Source organism: Hemitrygon akajei, chromosome 3, assembly GCF_048418815.1.
Source record: "Hemitrygon akajei chromosome 3, sHemAka1.3, whole genome shotgun sequence".
Classification (NCBI taxonomy): Eukaryota; Metazoa; Chordata; class Chondrichthyes; order Myliobatiformes; family Dasyatidae; genus Hemitrygon; species Hemitrygon akajei.
The window spans coordinates 165,114,440-165,136,414 of NC_133126.1; the positions used below are offsets into that span (position 1 = coordinate 165,114,440).

Here is a 21,975-nt window from a genome sequence, read left to right on the forward strand (position 1 = left end):
TAGTATTAATTACCATTTTAAAAGCTGAAGAATTGTGCTTGGTTATGCACCAGATCAAGTGGGACTCATGAGTTGGGAATATGTAAAGTTAAGCAGCTGCCTACCTGGAGAGTCCCTGTTCCTGAATGTCTATGACTAGTACGATAATATAGGGATCGGTACTGGGACCACTGCTGTTTATGATATACTTGGATGTGAACATAGGAGGTACAATTTAGTAAGCTTGAGGATGAAATAGTTATTGGTTTTGGGGATGACAAGAGGTTGTTTGAAGATAGTGCTCGAGTTGGAAAGTTAGGTATAGCTTTATCAGATGGAATTAGTCCCTAAAAGTGAGAGGTGGTGCACTCTGAAAGGTCAAAAAACTTGACTTATTTTTTAAGTACAAAATCATATACTTAAGATGCAACCAAGGAATTTTGATGAACAGAAAAATCTAGGAGTCCGAACTCAGTTCCTTAAAGTGACTACAGGTGGTTAGGTTGATGAAGAAAGCATATAGGTTTATAGGTTGTGGCATGGTAAATAAATAGGGGTGTTATGTTGTAGCTTTAAAAACAGTTTAAGCTGCATTTCGGAGTGTTCTGATCGCAACAGTATAGAAAGAATATATATGGTTGTGTTGGATTGGAAATTTGTGATCATCTGGTGGAATGGTGGAAACAACTTTAAAGTATTGCCTGAAGTGGCCACACAATTCTTTTTTTAAAAACACGGTTTCCAAAAGGCAAGCACTATACAATAGAGCAAATCACTCCATGGTTTAATGTTCTTTTCAGCTTAGCTCAGTATTCAAGTCACTTACAAGGGGTGCACGTTATTATTGACCTTATTTGTTGCCCATAAATAAATGAAAATGGAAAAAAAATCAAAAAACCTGGAGATGCTGGGAAACAAATTAATATAGAAAATGCTAGGGGGAGAAAACTTAGCACGAGTGACAATATCTGTAGAAAGCAAGATAGTCAATATTTCATATTTGAGACCTGAACTTTAGAAGGAATGTGGAACATATAGCCATTTAGCTTTCAACTTGTTTCACTATTCAATAAAATTATGGCCAAATTCCACCATTATCTATCCTGCTTTCCTTCCACGTCCTTAATTTTCCTGAGCAGAAACTTTCAAACTTAAAATGAATTGTCATTTAAAGATTGCAGTTCCACCACTATTTGCATTTACCAGTGTTTCCCTAACTTCAATACAAAAAAACTCTAGCTCTAATAAGGATCTTCTGAAGGTTAATTATAATTGCAATGATTTTTTTTATATTAAAAAGCAAAGACTAAGTGCAATTATCTCATTTTTGCACATTCATTTTATGAAGTTTTTTTAGAAATGATAATTTAGGATTAAAGCATTACTTCAAGTGAATTACTATAACATTTTTCTGTAAAATCTAACAGTGCAGAAATATGAATTTGAATAAAAGAAAACACCTTCCCTGGATATCTCACCTTTTCCATGAGCAGAAAATAACCCAACTAAACTAAACTATTTCACCCATCTGAACATTAACTTTCACTTTTGGATGCTGATTATTAATGGAAACTATTCTTTGATCAGCATCTGCCTCTCATAGAAACAGATGTTAACATCAGCCTTCCTTGGCATACCACATCATTTCAGTTCAGCAAAAAAATCACCCTATACAGGTTTCTTGGGTTGGCTATTACTCCAACACAAACAACAAAAATCCATTTTATAAGCATTGAATATGAACAACAATTTCAATCTGAATTCATAACTGCTTAGTCACAATGTAGCTAGATCCAAGTTGAAGTCGATTACTTGCACGCACTACAATCTGAATCCACATTAAATGTCTGCAAGATCTTCAGCATACTGTATTTCATTTATTTTTAAGTTCTGGTAAGTTGTGTGACATGCACATTTTAAAGACTCAGTTCATTATTTAAATATGCAGATACTTAAATGTTTTTCATTAATAGCTACACAAGAGAAAAACATTGCTGGCTGTCACTAACATTGCATGATAATTTCATAAACAAAAATCTAACAAGCACTTTTGAACTTTATTCTAGAAATACCAATGACATCATTCAACATGACAATAAGGACGGAAACAAAGTCATGTCATCTCTGTAATATTCAAGATGTATATCAATATAAATCAAGATGACATAGTTCATAGGTTATTAAGTAGTCTGAATTTAATAAGGTGATTAAAATATTACAGAATCACACCTATAGTCTTTCTGCTGCTCTTATTATACCCTATAGACAAACTCATATCTAATATTTATTTTTAAGGGTCCTGCTACAACTTACCTTATAAAACACCTGTTTCAAAATAATCTTCTGACATTATTATCCTGTGCAGTCACAAGGACCCAAAATGTATATTATTTAAATTATAAACTAGACACATTGAGAAATGATCCACATGCATGCAATGAGAAGCTAAATACTGGTCAAAATAACAACTGATATAAAATCCTTCCTCATCATTTAGCAGACAAAATACATTGCAGACTACTTTCAACCTATTAATGCTTTGTGTGTTCAGCTAATACCATGCCACATTTTCATACTGTAGTTAAGAATACACTGACTATCAATACCTGTTAATATCTAATATGAACTGCAACTGACATTTTTATAAAGTTATATAATTTCATTGAGGACATACTTCAATTACTTTCCAGTGATTTCTGGAAAAATTTAACTCAATTTTAACTGCAATACACCTAAAAATGGCATCCTTGCTGAGGTAAGTGGGACCTACCTGTGATCTTTGTGCCAAAGTAGGTCGTGCATGTCTCCAAAATACTTTCCTTAGGACATCAGGAAACAAACAGGTAACTACTATGACGATAATGCCAAGCCAGACTGAAGCACTGGACAACAACTGACTGAAGACTGCATACATGTTTTGTAATTGCAAAAATGGCCTAGGAGGAGGAGAGAAATAAAATACATTTTGATGCACAGGTCTGGAACTAACACTTGAACTAACCTCACTAATCCAATGTTACAGAATTAAATATCTAAGAATGAAGCAGAATTACAATGAGAGCAACTGTGAGGTTATTGATGCCAAATGCCCTCTTTAAAAGTGAAAACAAAAAAATGGCTCTTTTACTTTATTTTAGCCATGACATGAAAGATTATAAATATTAATATAGAATTTCTAAAATGACAATAGCGAAAGCAGAGATGGGTAGGAAAATTAAAATGGAGGGCAAGGAAAGAGCTGACGTTAAACAAATATTTTCCATCTTCACAGAAAGCATAAATATTTGGCAGCATAAGAATTCAAAATGTCTGATGAAAGCATGTAACAATGTTTATAATACAGTGGATTCCAGTTAATTGGGTCATTGGTTAATCTGGGCAGCTGCTTATTTGGGACAAATCTTAAAGAACAAAATCAAGAAAATAGCTGGGATTCCCTTAATTTGGGAAACTATGCCACTTAATTGGGGCAGGAGATGGTCAGTCACATGCACTTGTGTGGCTGTTAAGACTCTACACTGTGCTTAGAGCCAAAAGTTGCAAGTGCTTGTGTTATGTTACCCACTTGGCCAATGGATGCCAATTCAAAAAGCAGTGATTTTGAAATATTGTTTTTTCTATTTTGACCTAAAAAAATTTTTGCCATGAAAAGATTTAACCCTGACTGAAAAAAAATCACCCTACTGGACCAAATTAAAAGCTATCCGCCTAAAAGCACTCATCGTTAGCTGGCAGAGATAACTGGAGTGCCGAAATCTAAAATTGTATGCTTGACGTCAGCAAGATAAACTGCGAGAAGAATAGGTATTGCTCGAGGAACAGCAGGAAACATCACAAAAACAAAAGCATGTAGGTAAAGATCCAGATGCTGAAGACACCCTCAATCAATGGTTTTACACTGTAACTGGAGTGAGTGAGTGAGTGTGTGTGCGTGCGCGCGCGCGCGCGTATACACACATACCAATAATTTTTAAAAAAACAAGTCAGAGGAGCTAGCTAAGAAGCTGAGTCACGAAAAATTTAAAGCAACCAATGGATGATTGTCTCCATGGAAATGCAGGCACTACTTCAAATTCAAGAAGGCACACATGAAAAAGGAGGTGCTGATGCCGTAAGTACAGAAACATGGAAATCAACAAAATTCCTGACTTGCTTCAGAACTTTTGTGCAGATATCTATAATGCTGATGAAAGACGACTATTTTAAAAATTATGGCGCACTAGATGGTTCCCTTTGCTACAAACTTTCAACAGTATCAGGTTCAAAGAAAACAATACATCACACAACTGCTGTGTTGTTCAAATATGTCAGGAATTGATAAAAATAAGTAGTTGGCTATTGGGAAAAGTGTTTAATCTCGATGCTTTAAGGGGCTAAGAATGGATAGCTTACCAATCAAGTACTATGCTAGCATATACATGAACTCCTCTGTCAGGCACCTTTACGAACTGATATACAGCTTTATAATACGCAGTAATACTGGTAATGTTTTAATTTGTTCTGTATTTCCTTTAAATATACAATTTGTTACTCAGTTAAATGGCAGTTTGTCTTTTTTATGCCTTTTTAACTACTTCCATGAAACTTCAGATAACTGAGACAGCCGCTTATTTGAGCCAAAGTGCACTGGTCCTGATGTGTCCCAAATAACCAGAATCCACTGTACTCCCAAAACAGAAAAACAGAAGGGATTTTTATAACTGCAAACAATTCTGCTGGTTAATTTGTTTTTTTTTTAGTTCTGGGGACAGAAGTTATTGCATTCTATGTGTACTAGTGACAATTTTTCCAACATTTAATGTATTCTGGAGTAGTACCTGTGGATTGGCTGGTAGCAAATACAGAAGCATTATTGAATGAGGGAAAAAATAAAAAGACAACTGAAATCAGCTGATAGGAGAATGCAAGAGTTTTAAATTCTATGCTGTATCTCTAAATAAATTAACGTGATAACAGGACACATGAAAATCTCAACATAATAAGTTTATAAAAAGGAGAGCATTAAAGAAAGCTAAGTTTTTTGTGGATATAATTAATGGAAGAGGTAAGGAAGAATTTGTGAATAAAGTGTTTCTGGATCAATAGGTGATTAACAGAGGTTGTTATAGGAGGACTCTCAGGGTTGGGAATAATAGATTTAACATTGAGAGAACTGATAAAACCACAAAAACTGGATGAGAAATAAAAAGCAAGAGAAAATCTGCAGATGCTGGAAATCCAAGCAACACATACAAAATGCTGGAGGAACTCAACAGGCCACATAGCGTCTATAGAAACGAGTAAACAGTTGACGCACTGAGTCAAGATCCTTCATCAGGAATGGAGAAGAAAAGCTACAAAGTCAGTAAGAAGCTGGGGGAGGGGAGGAAAAAATACAAAGTAGTAGGTGATAGGGAGAGGAAGAAGGGTGAAGTAATGAGCTGAGAAATTGATTGGTGAAAAACAGAGCTGGAGAAGGGAGAATCTGACAGGAGAGGACAGAAGGTCATGCAAGGTGACGGGGAGGAGCAGTAGAGGGAGGTGATTGATGGGCAGGTAAGGAGATAAGGTGAGGAAGGGAAATGAGAATGAAGAATGGTGGGGGGGGGGGGGGGTGCAATACCAGAAGTTCAAGAAAACAATGTTCATGCCATCAGATTGGAGGCTTCCCAGACAGAATATAAGGTGTTGCTCCTCCAACCCAAGTGCGGCCTCATTGCAGCAGTAGAAGAGGCCATGTACTGACATGTTGGATGGGAATGGGAAGTAGAATTAAAACTGGTGAGCCACTGGGAAATCCCACTTTTTCTGGTGGACGGAGTGTAGGCGCTCAGCGAAGCAGTCTCCTAATCCAAGTCAGGTCTCACTGACATACAGGGAAATAATAAGGTTTGTTTTCACAATGTCAAACAGATTGCCAGAACACCTGGACCCTCAGCTGTTAAGATTTAACAGTTAGGATTTTGAGGAAGGAGCCAATTATGACAGATGAAAGCTTGCTGATGAAACAAAGTATGAAAGTAAGTTGTGTGGATGAGAAAGTATGAAAACTGAACAAAAGTGGGCATGAAAAGAGTTTGGTGGCATGAGTCTATGCTTTCTAGAATTTATGAAATATTATTGACAGGGGGTTATATCCTCTGGCTAAAGAATCTTGAATTAGTAGAAGTATTTATCTTCTTAGTAGCAAGTTCATGAGAAAATCCTTTACTGAGAAAGTTGCGAATATGAATGTTAGGAAATCCCTAACCCCATGAACCACAAATGCTCAATTTGTGTATTTTCAAATGTTACTTTGAACCTCGACAGAATTGTTTTGATGTCAGTTTAACAGTTGTAGGTGATTACATCCTGGTTTGTTGTCTGATTATTTGGATTGATTGACTGGCCTGCTTACTGTGAAGCAATCTCAGATTCATAATATTTCTTTTAGTTAGGAATTTGATATATAAATTATCTACTTCCAAATGGCTGTTCATTGTTGAAATATTATTAGCAGCAAATGAGAGAAATGAGATACTGTAGGCCCGTTATTGGAAATAAAAAATGAATTTAACTAAAAGGCAGCATCATTAATAACTTGAAGGCTTATAGTGGCATAAAATCTAACCATTCCTCAATCACACACTCCGCAACTTAAAACTGGCTTTGTTTTCTCTTTCTCAATTCTAAGGAAGTTTTTAACCTGAATTGTTAACTCTGCTTCTTTCTGCAAATGGTACTTGAACTAAGTGTTTCCAGGATTTTATAAAGTCATAGAGCACTACAGCACAGAAGGCCCATCTAGTCCATGCAAACAATTTTCTATTATTTTAGATTTACACATTAGCAAGATTCATATCAAAGATATGGCATTTTCTGACAATTGAAATTTGCTTTCACATTATTTGAGCTTCCATATTTGAAAATTTTACAATAGAACATACTTAACAAAAAAAAAAGATTTTATAAACTTATAACAATCACACTTACCAAAGTGCTGCTCCATAAACCAAAGAGAACACAAAGTAAAAAATTATTGAACCCCACACAACAAAATGGTTTATCCAGGTCCAGTAATGAGTCTCTACTCCAAGCTTATTTTCATTTGCAGCAGGAGAAAAGGAGAGAAAGAAGAAAGGGTTACTGGGGTAAACAACATCATAACCACCAGCTAAGCTGGGATAAAATACTAAGTGAAATGAATCTTACAATAAGTTTCAATACAGGCAATAAAGAATCAGTTAAGTAGTTGGTAAATGATCCAATTTTCACATTAGAAACTTCTGATAAGGACTTGCCTTTAACAACATTCTGAATGGATAAGGTACTCGAAGCGCATGACAAAATATAAATCTTTGAAGGTATAATTATGAAAGTTCTACTTTGTGCAACATCAATTATTTCAGAAACTGCAAGAAATTCATGGCTTTTTAACCACCACTTTCAAACTACATAATCAAAAGTATCTGAATTCTCTTTCAAATGGAAATAATTTCTCCATAAAACAGAGTTTATTAAATAAAGTCAATGGCCAGAAATTCAAGACAGTTATTAGTAAATCCAAAAAGGAAAGTAAGTACCCACTCAGAATGATATGAATGTGGAACCTGATATTGCAGGAAGTGGTTGTGAAAGATTGCTTAGATGCTTTTCAAGGAAACTCAGTAAATGGAGAAAGAGGGAGAAGACGTGCTTACAAAGTTGCATGCTTTGTAAGTAATTATGTGGACTGCTCCTAATCAATGAGTGGGAGCATGACAAAAAGCTACATTTTCCCTTAGGTTCACTGCCAAAGATGAAAAAGTCAGAGCTTCACAGCAGTTTGTCAGAGTTGGACTACGCCCAAATCAGTGAACAGGATTCCTTAGAAAGGGGTAATAAAAATAGGGCAGGGGCAAGCAGAACAGCCATTGTGTGAGTGGGCCAGTGTTGGAGCCTTTGGCTCTGGCTCATCTGGCTTGGGTGAGGCAAGTTTCTTCTTCTTTACTCCTCATCCATTAGGGCTCAGTGAGAATGGCTCCAGAGGCAGTGTATTGTTCTATGCGCAAGAGATGTGGGAATTCTGGGAGACCTCCAGCCCCCTGGGCAACCATGTCTGCACCAGGTGCACCGAGCTGCAGCTCCTCAGAGAACATGTTAAGGAACTGGAATGCAGCTCGGTGACTTTTGGCTTATTCAGGAGACTGAGAAACTGATAGATAGGTAGTCACCCTTAGGTTCCAGCAGACAGGTAACTGGGTGACTGTCAGAAGGAGGAAGGCAAATGGGCAGCTAGCACACAATACTGCTGTGCCAGTCCCCTCAATGTTTCCTACTTTGGATACTGTTTGGGGAAGGGGTGGTGGTGACCTATTAGGGGGAGCTGTAGCAATCAGGTCTTTGGGACTGAGACTGGTGCTGTGGCTCAGAAGAGAACAGAAGCGAAGAGGACTGCAGTGATGATATGCGATTCCACAGTCAGAGGAATAAAGACGAGATTCTGAGGGTGTGATAGAGACACCAGGATGGTATGTTGCCTCCCAGGTGACAGGGCCAGGGATGACCGGATCAGGTCCACGGCATTCTAAAGGGGGAGGGTGAACAACCGGAAGTCTTGTTACACATATTGGCACCAATGACATAGGTAGACAAGGTGAAAAGACCCTTTAGAGAAATTTTAGGGAGTATTTTAGGGGTATTTAGGGGAAATTTTAGGGATATGACCTGTACAAAAGGGACAGGTTACACCTGAACCCAAGGGGGACCAATATCCTTGCAGGCAGGTTTGCTAGAGCTCTTCGGGAGGGTTTAAACTAATTTGGCAAGGAGATGGGAACTGCAGTGATATGGCTGAGGATGAGGTAGCTTGGTTTACAAACAGAGGCAGTGTGTAGTCAGATTGCTAGCAAGGATAGGTTGATGATTGGGCAAAATTGCAGTCATCGGGATGAGTTGCAATGTAAAAAGGGGACAAAATCAAAAAGGGTGATGGAATACAGGACTGAATGAGTTTTATTTAAATATACGTTGTCACAGGTGAGAAACTGCTAGAAAATTCAGCAGTCTAATGAACAAGAAGGCAATTAAAAGAGAGAGAGGACACTGACTTGGTTCTGATAACACTTTTGTGACCTTGAGAGAGAGAGTACGGCGCCAGCTGAGACACGAGCTGGGAAGTCACTATGGTAACAGCTCAGAGCGGTTGAGCTAACGGACGGCTGGAATTTCGAATGGATTGTAAAAAGTTGAGGCTTTTAGTCTGATAACGGCAGAGGAGACACGACACGGGAGGATTGCAGAAGCTACCCGAGAAACCACTGGAGGAGTTTAGACCACCACGAGGGTGGAGGCCACGGACCAATTAACTTCGACCCGTGATTATCAGTGCGGGTAAGAGCTTGCTTGTGGGGGTCTGTTGGTGGTGAACCCGTGCCTTGGGTTAGTAGACCGTTCCCTAGAAGGGGCTCTGTCCATCTGTGTCTGTGTGGGGTTCACACGAAGTGACTCTAAAGAACTCGGAAGCAAGAATAACTAAAGCTGCCAATATAAAGCATCAACTCAATTAACTCTCTCTCTCCATCAATTCAACTTGATGCAACACAAAGTGAACTGAACTGCTTAAACTTACCTGACACCATAAGACTGATATCTACCTCTGGGACTATTATCTTTGTATCCACACACACACATTTATGGAGAAATATATATATATATAGATCTATCTATATATATATATATATATATATATATATATATATATATATATATATATATAAAAGTTTATAACCTGTATCGTATTATCCGGTTTTAATGATATTAATTTGTAGTAGTAATAAATAGTCTTAATTTATAGTAAACCAGACTCCAGGTGTGTTCCATTTCTGCTGGTCCTTTTGAACTTGTCACGGGATTTGTGACAACATGGTAGATGGAGTAAGGGAGATGAATTTCTAGCACAGTTAAAGATTGGCATGAATGTTGTTGTGGGCATCACTGTATTGTAACTAAAGATTATAACTGAGAGCTTAACTTCCAAAGTATTGAAAGGAGAGGTAGGTAGGCCAAGGGGGGTTGGGTAGCTCTATTGGTAAAAATTGAAATCAAGTCATTAGAAAGAGGTGACATAGGATTGGAAGTTGTAGAATTGACGTGGGTAGAGCTAAGGAACTGCAAGGGTAAAAAGACCCTGATGGGAGTAAAATACACAACCTCCAAACAGAGGTAGAGATGTGGCATACAAATTACAAGAGAAAGAAGAAGCATGTCGAAAGAGGAATGTTACTATTTTCATGGGGTCTTCAATGCAGGTAGATATGGAAAATCAGATTGGTGCTGGATCCCAAGAGGGGGAATTTGTAGAAGTTTGCCTATGAGATGGCTTTTTAGAGTAGCTTGTAGTTGAGCCCACAAGAGGATCAACTCTTCTAGTTTGGGTGTTATGCAAAGATTTGGAATTGATTAGATAGCTTAAGGTAAAGGAACTCTTTGCAGCCAGTGATGACAGAATTCACTCTTCATTTTGAGAAGGAGAAGCCGAAGTCAGATGTATCAGTGTTACAGTGTAGTAAAGGGAATTATAGAGGCATGAGAAGAGCTGGCCAAAATTGACTGGAAGAGAGCATTAGCAGGGATGATGGCAGAGCAGCAATGGCTGGAATTTCTGGGAGCAATTCAGAAGGTGCAGGATAGATACAATTCAAAGTAGCAGCATTCTAAAGGTAGGATGATGCAACCGTGACAGACAAGTCAAAGCCAACATAAAAGCCAAAGAGAGAGTCTATAATACAGCAAAAAAGGGAATTGGGAAGCTTTTAAAAACCAACAGAAGGTAACTAAAAAAGTCATAACGAAACAAAAGATGGAAAACTAAGGTAAGCTAGCCAATAATATTAGAGGATATAAAAAGTTTCTTCAGATATATAAAGCGTAAGAGAGGTGAGAGTAGATATTGGATAAACTATATATTATGCATCAGTCTTCGCTGTGAAAGACAACAGGAGGTTGGAGGTTCAAGAGTGTCAGGGGGAGGGCAGAAATGTGTGAAGTTGCTATTACTCGGGAAAAGGTGCTTGGGAAACTAAAAGCTCTGAAAGTAGATAAATCAGTTGGATTAGATGGTGTACACCTCAGGATTCTGAAAGAAGTGGTTGAAGTGATTGTGGAGATATTAGTAATGATCTTTCAAGAATCAGTAGATTCTGGAATGGTTCCAGAGGACTGGAAAATTGCAAATGTCACTCCAAGAAGGGAGAGAGGCAAGAAGAAAGATAATTATAGGCCAGTTAGCCTGACTTCAGTGGTTGGGAAGATGTTGGAGTCCATTGTTAAGGATGTGGTTTTGGGGTACTTGAAGGCACATGATAAAATAAGCCAAAGTCAGCATGGTTTTCAAAAGGGGAAATCTTACCTGACAAATTTGTTGGAACTCTTTGAAGAAATAGCAAGCAGGATAGACAAAGGAGAATCAATGGATGGTGTGTACTTGGATTTTCAGAAGGTATTTGACAAGGAAAGATACTACAATGGATAGAGCACTGGCTGGTTGGCAGGAAGCAAAGAGTGGGAACAAAGGGAGTCTTTTCTGACTGGCTGCCGATGATTAGTGCTGCTCCACAAGGGTCTCTGTTAGGACATCTTTTTACATTATATGTCAATGATTTGGATGACGGAATTGATGATTCTGTGGCCAAGTTTGCAGACAATATGAAGATTGGTGGAGGGGCAGGTAGTTTTGTGGAAGCAGAGGGGCGATCGACCTGCACAGATTAGGGGAATAGGCAAAGAAGTGGCACATGGAATATAGTGTCAGGAAGTATATGGTTATGCACTTTGGTAGAAAAAACTTGGGAGTATTGTGAGCAGTTTTGGGCCTCTTACCCAAGTTAGGATGTGATGACATTGGAGAAGGTTAACGGAAATGATAATAGGATTGAAAGACTCATTATATAAGGAGCAATTGATGGCTCTGGGCCTGTATTCACTTGAATTCAGAAGAATGAGGGGTGACATCATTGAAACCTATCAAATGTTGAAAGGCCTTAATAGAGTGGATGTGGAGAGGATGTTTCCTATGGTGGGCAAGTCTAGGACCAGAAGACACAGCCTCAGAATAGAGGGGCATCCTTTTAGAATAGAGATGAGAAGGCATTTCTTTAGCCGGAGAGTGGTGCATCTGTGGAAGCAGGTGGCTGTGGAGGCCATCTCATTGGGTACATTTAAGGCAGAGGTTGAGATGTTCTTGATTAGTCAGGGCATTAAAAGATACAGGGAGAAGGCAGGAGATTTCAGCCATGATGAAATGGTGCAGCAGACTTGATGGGCCAAATGGCCTAATTCTGCTCCTATATCTTATAGTCAAACAAACGAGACAGGTGGAAGCAAACTGTCTGCAGTACAGGCACCAATGTCAAGACTACTGGGGATTTGTTTATCTGTCATATACCCAATTGAATTAATTGAATACTTAATAAATTAATTAAACACTTTAATCTATATTTTATGAACTTCAAAGTATTTTTAAATACACAATAAAAATTAGTAATGTTAGTGTGAAGAAGACTACATGCACTCAATCATGACATTGAATAAACTTAGCAGAGGAGACAAAGCACATGAGTAGAAAATTTCAATAAGTGAGTTCATTGTTTTGGCTTCATTTCAGCACTTTGTACTTACCTTTAATGTAACGGTTATAAACATAACTGTGAAGACGAGAAAGCCAAATGCCCAATTTCCAAGCATCTAAAAAGCAAGAGTTAAAATATAAAAACTTATATCCTGCAAATGGCTCAAAGAATGCAAATTAATGATTAAGGAAGTGATCAACTGATAAAGCATTTCTCCTCTGTAAACTTTAGCAAACATAATATTGAAGAGATTAGAAAGCAATGTGGACTAGATTTATTTAGATATATGTTGCCTCGCATGAAGCTAAATTTCAAGTTTAATGTTGCATGCAATTTTTAATGAATAATGCACATGTACATTCTCAAATGAAAGCCCAACTCCACAATGAAACTGAAAAATCACCTTAATATTAATGTTAATTCCGAAGGCAGAATGAACAGTAAAAAAAAATGGGAGTCAGCAGCATTAGTTTATACAATCATGGTTGAATCGCACTCTGAACAAAAGCAGAACTCTACATGTCCAGAGGCATTTGCACAGTTCAATTAAAAGAGCAAATAGGCCAGTTAGATCATTTAAAATTCAATCTTAAACAGTTTGCATGCATCCTGAACTTTAAATATACAGCTAAACTGTTGCAGTTAAATGGGAACTATAACTTATGCAAAGAAGCATTACAAGATGATCGCTTGAACATTGCATGTGACTATTTTTATATGTTCAGAGATATGAAAACATTGACATTTGTTTAAACTAAGTGACCAATTGACCAAATGCATAGGTAAACAGACGGGATTGAGTAGTGCCTTATGCCAGCTACCTTTGTTATTTGACTATCACCTCCCTGTTCAGTATTTCCAGTATCCACCCATATGGTTAGACAATAGACAATAGACAGTAGGTGCAGGAGTAGGCCATTCGGCCCTTCTAGCCAGCAACGCCATTCACTGTGATCATGGCTGATCATACACAATCAGTACCCCGTTCCTGCCCTCTCCCCATATCCCTTGACCCCGCTATCTATAAGAGCTCTATCTAACTCTCTCTTGAATGCATCCAGAGACTTGGCCTCCACTGCCTTCTGGGGCAGAGCATTCCACATATCCACCACTCTCTGGGTGAAAAAGTTTTTCCGCATCTCTGTTCTAAATGGCCTACCCCTTGCTCTTAAACCGTGGCCTCTAGTTCTGGACTCACCCATCAGCGGGAACATGCTTCCTGCCTCCAGCATGTCCAATCCCTTAATAATCTTATATGTTTCAATCAGATCCCCTCTCATCCTTCTAAATTCCAGTGTATACAAGCCCAGTCGCTCCAATCTTAGGTATGCTACTACAAATAGGTCTGGGAATGCTCAATTATTTCCACAGTCACAATGTAACTGAGAAAGGCAGCAAAGTGTATAAGAACAAAAGTTTAAAAAAAAAGATAAGCAAGAATAACATTCTAAGTCTTACCTGACCATTTCCCATCATGGACATATCTTCTTCTCCCCTCAGAAGATAAGCACCAAAGAAAAATATAAAGGCATGACAAAATCCTAGTAGAGTCCAATACAGAAATCTTTTCAGAGACAAAACCTCATTTTTGCTAATCTCCCTGTGAAAATAAAGAAATATCACTCATGCTAAATATGTCACACAAAATATTAAGGCTAACTTTAAATTAACTGTATAACCTATTCATAGAATTCACTCACATTATGGCCTTAATTAAATACACAATTTAAATACAGCCAGAGTTTGCTGTAAGAAAAAGACAACAATCAGAATGGATTAGAAATTCAATACATCACTAGGAAGAGGTACACAAAATGTGCATTAGTGCAAGATGCTGCATGGTTCTGCAAGTAGAGGTCAAAAAAATAAAAAAGCAAAATTAAGATCTTCATAAGTCATTATATACAGATGCACTATTGCAACAAATTAAGCTCTTTCCATGAAGTTAGAGCTGCTTTTTACTGCTTTAAGGACCCAATTAGTTGGCCCTGTTTATGTTTCAAACAGTCTTCCTATATAAAAACCAAAAAATGCCTAGATCAAAACAAGTTATACAGCGAAGGATAAGGAAGAAATAATGGGGCTAATTAAGGTTCGTGTATGGAGAGCAGGATGTATGGAAAGATCTAAATAATAACTTTACATGCTGTGGATAAGATAGATAGATAGGCACTAATTGATTCCAAAGGAAATCACAGCAGCATTACAAGTGCACAAATAACAAAATTTAGAAGAGAAGTGAGAAAGAATAAAAAAGGTTCCCTCAAACAGTCTAACAAGACGAGGCCATCACTTCCCTGGCTATTATTATAGACACTAGTTACCAAGGGTAAGAATGACCTCATATACAGGCAGTCCCCGGGTTTCGAATGAGTTCCGTTCCTGAGTCCGTCTTTAAGTCGGATTTGTACGCAAGTTGGAACAGGTACATTTAGTTTGTCAAACGCTTGTCTTAGTATATAGTACATATTTTACCTTTCTATGCATATCAAACACTTAAGAAACATATGTATTTCAATAATTAAAACCACTGCGTTGCTTAGTAATAATTGTAGCTTTCATCGGGGCAGAGCCTTTCACATGCTCCATTATTCTCACTTTATCCTTTACCTATATCCTTTAAAGTTGTTCCAATCATTGACCGACTGTAGCCTAAAGCTTTTCCAATGACCGATGGCGTTTCACCTCTTTCCAAGCGCTTTAATCACGATCGTTAACTGCAGATTTTATGTTCTATCGCTGAGTCTGATTGGCCTATCAGAGTTCTCTTTAGGAACTAGTTGACTTGATCAGCATTTCTGATCTGGCTATTGTTCACGATCACACTTAATAAAAAAAAATACAGCAGCAGCCGCGGGTAGTGGGTATTGTGCTGCTCCGGGTCCTAAAGTCTACCTGCACTGAGACAGGTTAAATGGGACAAGTGGGGCGGTGCTGACTGGAAAAGGGAGAGGGGATCAGGGTGAATCTTGCCAAGAAATATTTAAGCCAAATACAAAGTTACACACTCAACACAGTGTTAACGGCAATGACTTAAAATGGCGGACAACGTTCTCCTCCCTCAGTTTGTAAGTACGAGTTGTCCTTAAGTCGGACGTTCGTAACTCGGGGACTGCCTGTAGTGCTCTTTGGGGCAGCACAGTTGGCTTAGTCTAATACTAAAAGTGCTCCTCTGTTCAGCCAACGTGGCATGCAGAGGGTGAGAAACATTGTCCAGAAATGCCAGGATTTTCCATAGAGTCCTTTGCTCTACCACAGTCTCCAGTGTGTCCAGTTTTATTGAGTGTGTTGGCGTCACTGGTGTTGACTCCATTGTTCCAGAACACCACCACATAAAAGATTGTACTGGCGACAACAGACTGGTAGAACATGTGAAGGAGAGGCCTGCATACTCCAAACGACTTTAGTCTACTCAAGAAGTAGAGGCAACTCTGGCCCTTCTTATACACAGCCTGTGTTGGTGCTCCACTCAAGTCTGTCAGTCAGGTGCATCCCCAGGTACTTGTAGGTTCTCCACACCCACATCCTCAGTAGTAACAGGGAGCAGTGCATGTTTGCTCTTCCTAAAGTCCATCACCATCTCCTTTGACTTTCTAATGTTGAGCTGCAGATGATTCAACTTGCACCATTGATGGAGGACTCTGATGGAGATAATTTTCCTATTTTAGTCTAATTGATCAGTTAACTGATATTATTCTGCAGCAAGCACTCCTCCTCACTGTCAACCATATGAGCAGGTTTTGTACCATTCACAAACTATTTTAAAATTTTTCTCTGTACTAAAATTTAAATTTTTAATATATTCTCTGAACAGCAAAGGTTTGAATTTTGAGCCCTCTGGAATTTTGCTGATTACAGCCACAAAAACATCCACTACTATTACCTCTGGTTTCTAGTAGCTGACACAATTTTAGGGTAAGTCTTTGCTCAGAAAAACATGACTAATCAGATTTCACAAAGGATGTTCATGCCCGATTCTCAATTGAAGTTTTTTTTTGAGATGGTAAAAGGAAAAAAGAGATCAGTGCATTCATATAGTCACTTGTGTAGTGTGGGGCGGCATGGTAGTGTAGCAGCTAGTGTAACACTTTCCAGCAGTGATCACGGCTCAATTCCTGCTACTGTCTGTAAGGAGTTTGTACGCTCTCCCTGATACCACATGTGTTTCCTCAGGGTGCTTCAGCTTCCTCCCACATTCCAAAGGCATAAAGTTAGTAAAGGTTACTAAGCTGTGGGCATGCTATGTTGGCACTGGTAGCATGGCAATACTTGCAGGTTGCCCCCCAGCACATTCTTGGACTGTGCTGGTCATTAACGCAAACTGTGTTTCACAGTATATGTTTCATTCTTCCAATGTCTATGTGACAAATAAAGATAATCTTTTAAAAAATCTTTACATCAATCTTGGCAAAGCTTTTGACAAGATCCCACAAAGCATGCTAGTTAAAAAGGTAAATGCTCATGGGATCCTCGAGTAGTAAGTGGATCCAGAATTGGCTTAGTTGCATGAGGTCAAGGATAAATATTGACACTTTTTTTAAAAAAGAATAGCTTAAGGCTCCACTAGGGAAATTCATTTCATGATTTGTATTGAAGCCTTATTTCAAAGTACACTAACTTGTATGTAAGTGAATTATCATGCTAATCATAAGAATTGTATGAATTACATTGAATTACATACAATAACATTAACAAACTAAAAATGAGCAGATGAAATGGAACTCACAGCTCACTGACAGGATCTTGGCCCAGTGAATTTTTGATTATTTTAATATATTCATCTTTTAGTCTTCATGAGCATTGTTAAAAACTGAACTTTTTCTTCCCTCACCAAGAACTGCTCAAATTCTACTTTATTTTTACTGCCTTCTACAAGTTGTGGAACTTGTTTTATCACCAATCTAGTTTCCTGTTTAATTGGGCCTTTTGTTCTCTCCCAGTACTTGAAACAACTAGAACCTGGATTTTGCAGTTCTAATGATGAGAAATCTGTCCCAGTCAACCTTAATTTATGCAATGAAATTGAATGTAACTTCTGGGTCAATGCAAAAGAGAAATTCCAAAATTTTAAATGACCCTTGGTTTCTAAGCTATACCCACCAGTAAAATTGCAAGATTGAAGAGAATTTCAAGTATTTCCAAATTAGTGTCACTGTGTTGCCCTTAAGGCATTTATTTAGCTTTATTACATTTTCACTTTAGTAATTTGTTTGTAATTATTTTTTAGTTAAAGTTAAGGTTGATAACTACATTGCAGTTGTTGAAAGTATCTGTGATGTATCACGGCATGTGATAACGTCACACCTGGTTTCGCCGCATCTTGTGGGTAAATAGCCGTTTGGAGAAACGGGAAGGAGGGGACTTGTGTGTGCAGGATCAGTGCGAGAAAAGTTCCATTTCTACGCACTAAGAAACATCATAGAAGCAACGCCGTAAGTTCATATGACAGTTGATATGTTGAAGTAAAAATGTTAACGCTGTTTCTGTTAAAAGAAATGATGGTTGATAAAGTTTATTTTCTTGTGTTATTGAAAGCGTTGCCGGATAGTTTGTGTTGAAGTGTATTTAAAGTCGTTGATGGCGTAGGTAGATTCTGACTGTATGTTGTACTTTAATGAGACTTTAATGTAATATAGTTTGTTGGAGTTTTACAAGTATTTATGATGTAAATGTGATGCCAAGAAGGAAGCAAATACTGTATATATTTTGTATTGTTTTATCAACAGTTTTCACCATATATTAATGTGGAAGAGTGAACAGTAAATGGTTAATCTTACTGCGATCCTGTCTTCATTGACTTCGGTTTAACTTGGTGTTTAGTTCAGAGTTTCTACACCCTACATGAGAACACTATAGTCACTATAGAACATCCCTCCTTAAGATATTACATTTGGTTGCATGAACAGCAAGTTCTTTAACAGCATATTAAGTCACAATTGCTCCTTAATCTTGCTGATGACAGTAAAATATTGTACATCTGCTGTATGAGTTTGAATGAAATTACAATTATTTATTCAATCTATTTAAAATTCAAAGCTTTTAAATTTGAAGTATTTTGAAATATTTTTTAAACTCCTGATGTGACCTAGTCTACATTTGTCTTACATTTTGGGAAAATATCTGAAAATTACAAATTGTTCACTGTTGTATGAAAGTTTTTCCATAGCTTAGCTGCTCGACATTTAGGCATTACTTAGATATTGAAGAAAATAACGACATCATGGAACACGTAATCCATGATTCAAAAGTAACAAGATCTTTATGGACAAGTTTCTTCTAGGCCAGTTGCTAGGATTATTTCTTTCAAACAGTGCAAAATCTTTACAATTGGTATATTTTTTCACTCCAAAAATTCAAACAAAATTCAAACTCACTTCTTGCACGGAAAGGAAACAAATGAAAAGCAATAATCAAATTCAACCTACTTGTACAATGATGGTTTGCTCTGTAGTACCCGAGGATGCACATCTTGTTCAAACAAACTGTACATGAGAATGGGTAAGGAAGTGAAGCAAATGTTGTACAACGTCAGATAAGCACCGTCATACAATGTCTGCAAGAAAAATATATTAATGTGGTACTTTAAGTTTAAGTGTCTTTTCATCCATTAGATAGGTATATACATATTTGCAAGCCATTCACCCACCTATCTGATTATATGAAGGATAGCCTGCATTTTAGAGCATTTTCATTACCCTGTTCAAATGAAAGTAACTGCAGGATCTGAAAAATTGCTATCAGTGTTTTGCTGCTAAGCAACAGTCAACTATACAACATTCAATTCTCTGGAGTTCAGTTGGGAAAAACTCAGGCTAATGACTCAACACTTATAACCATATAACAATTACAGCATGGAAACAGGCCATCACGGCCCTTCTAGTCCGTGCCGAACGCTTACTTTCACCTAGTCCCACCAACCTGCATTCAGCCCATAACCCTCCATTCCTTTCCTGTCCATATACCTATCCAATCTTACTTTAAATGACAATATCGAACCTGCCTCTACCACTTCTACTGTGTTTCACACAGCTACCACTCTGAGTAAAGAAATTCCCCCTCGTGTTACCCCTAAACTTTTGCCCCCTAGCTCTCAACTCATGTCCTTTTGTTTGAATCTCTCCTACTCTCAATGGAAAAAGCCTATCCCCCTCATAATTTTAAATACCTCTGTCAAGTCCCCCCTCAACCTTCTACGCTTCAAAGAATAAAGACCTAACTTGTTCAACCTTTCCCTGTAACTTAGGTGCTGAAACCCAGGTAACATTCTAGTAAATCTCCTCCGTACTCTCTCTATTTTGTTGACATCTTTCCTATAATTCGGTGACTAGAACTGTACACAATACTCCAAATTTGGCCTTAATGCCTTGTACAACTTTAACATTACATCCCAATTCCTATACTCAATGTTCTGATTTATAAAGGCCAGCATACCAAAAGCTTTCTTCATCACCCTATCCACATGAGATTCCACCTTCAGGGAACTATGCACCATTATTCCTAGATCACTCTGTTCTACTGCATTCTTCAATGCCCTACCATTCACCATGTATGTCCTATTTTGATTATTCCTACCAAAATGTAGCTCCTCACACTTATCAGCATTAAACTCCATCTACCATCTTTCAGCCCACTCTTCTAACTGGCCTAAACCTCTCTACAAGCTTTGAAAATCTACTTCATTATCTACAATGCCACATATCTTAGTATCATCTGCATACTTACTAATCCAATTTACCACCCCATCATCCAGATCATTAATGTATATGACAAACAACATTGGACCCAGTACAGATCCCTGAGGCACACCACTAGTCACCGGCCTCCAACCTGGCAAACAGTTATCCACCACTACTCTCTGGCATCTCCCATCCAGCTACTGTTGAATCCATTTTACTACTTCAATATTAACACGTAAAGATTGAACCTTCCTAACCAACCTTCGTGCGGAACTTAAATAAACCAATTTCATAGCTTCAGCCTCTAACATTTAATATTTATATCAAAATCCTCAATCTTGCTTTCATTCCCTCCACTGTCTTAACTTCCACATCCAAACTCCTTTAGCACAATAAACTAAAAAAAAATCTGTATTTCACCACTTCTGACTTTATGCTGTCCCCATTTCTTCCATTCAGTTAGTGCTAATGTTGCTTCCAACCGTTCAGTTCCTAAACCTGTCTTCACATATTCTGCTAAAGATGTTTCTTAAATTTTCCTCTCTAAGCAATTGACTTAATATTCCTATGGTTTACTATCACATTTGAAATTTTCTAAAAAAATATATATTTAACACCATATTAAATGTGGTATTTCCACTTACATTTTTGCCCTCCAACATCAATCCTTTGTTAATACCATATGAATGCAAGATGCTGTTATGACATGTACATGCAAAAATCCTAAACAATAATTATTTTAGGAAATAAGGACAATTAGTGGGAGTTTGTAGGCTAATACCAAGATAGACAAAGATTCACAGGATTAAAGCTTTTCTCCAAAAAAAAAGTCTTTGACTCAGAAACTGTAATGAGGAAAAATATATTTTTGCTATAGTAAGAATGAACAGGTTTTGAATTTGGCTTGAACTGATACATAGAAGAATCAAAATAATGTTTTATATGCCTATTGCTAGATGATATCCTTACTAACTAATTTACATTGAATGCAATCTTTAGGTCATCTAAATTTCCAAATATTTCTGCTATGAAATGGTTGTTGCTTTTTTTTTTGTATGTGGCATTTAATTCAACTTTCTTAACTTGTTAGAAACAAAAATTCTATACCCTATGCTACTCCTACAAATTTCACAGAAATTTTATTTGTACATTTAATTAGTCTCAACCCTGCGATTGCCCACTTTAAAGTGATCTGTTCAGAAAATTTTCTTAATGTTTACTTTTGTTCTCCTGCTTTTTAAATTATTTCCCCATGTTTTAATAATTCTCTAATAATCTTTCAGTATTTATTTTCTTTATTTGAATATTAATTAGAATTTTACTTAAATCTTACATCCATCCCACAATGTGAGGGAGTAAAAACCTTTGCATTATGACTCCATTGCAATGTACAGACATGTGAATTTATAAGTCTAATGGCTTGTAGAAAGAAGCATCCTGTAGCCTATTGGTCATGGCTTTAATGCTGCACTACGGTTTGCCAGACAGAAGCAACTGAAACAGTTTATGGTTGGGGTGACTGGTGTCCCCGATGATCTTGCAGGCCTTTTTTTTTTATATACACACCTGCTGCTGTAAATGTCCTCAATGGAGGGAAGTTCATATCCACAAATGTGCTGGGCAGTCTGTATCACTCTCTGCAGTGTCCAGCAATCAAGGTTGGTGCAGTTCCTGTACCAGACGGTGATATAGCCAGTCAGGGTGCTATCAATGGTGCCCTTGTAGAAGGTCTTGAAGATTTGGGGGCTCATGCT

At 37.7% G+C, this 21,975-nt stretch overlaps 1 protein-coding gene across 2 annotated transcripts in view; it reads right to left on the bottom strand.

Annotated features, from left to right (window-relative positions):
• The window catches only part of atp11b (ATPase phospholipid transporting 11B), a 152,175-nt gene that overhangs the window by 40,734 nt on the left and 89,466 nt on the right, over window positions 1–21,975 (bottom strand). For both annotated transcript variants that reach the window (XM_073041244.1, XM_073041245.1), the window contains exons 24-28: window positions 18,971–19,098; window positions 14,004–14,145; window positions 12,595–12,660; window positions 6,931–7,034; window positions 2,750–2,915 (exon numbers count right to left, since the gene is read on the bottom strand). In XM_073041244.1, the coding sequence (XP_072897345.1) occupies window positions 2,750–2,915; window positions 6,931–7,034; window positions 12,595–12,660; window positions 14,004–14,145; window positions 18,971–19,098 (606 nt within the window). The remainder of the gene's footprint in view (window positions 1–2,749; window positions 2,916–6,930; window positions 7,035–12,594; window positions 12,661–14,003; window positions 14,146–18,970; window positions 19,099–21,975) is intronic.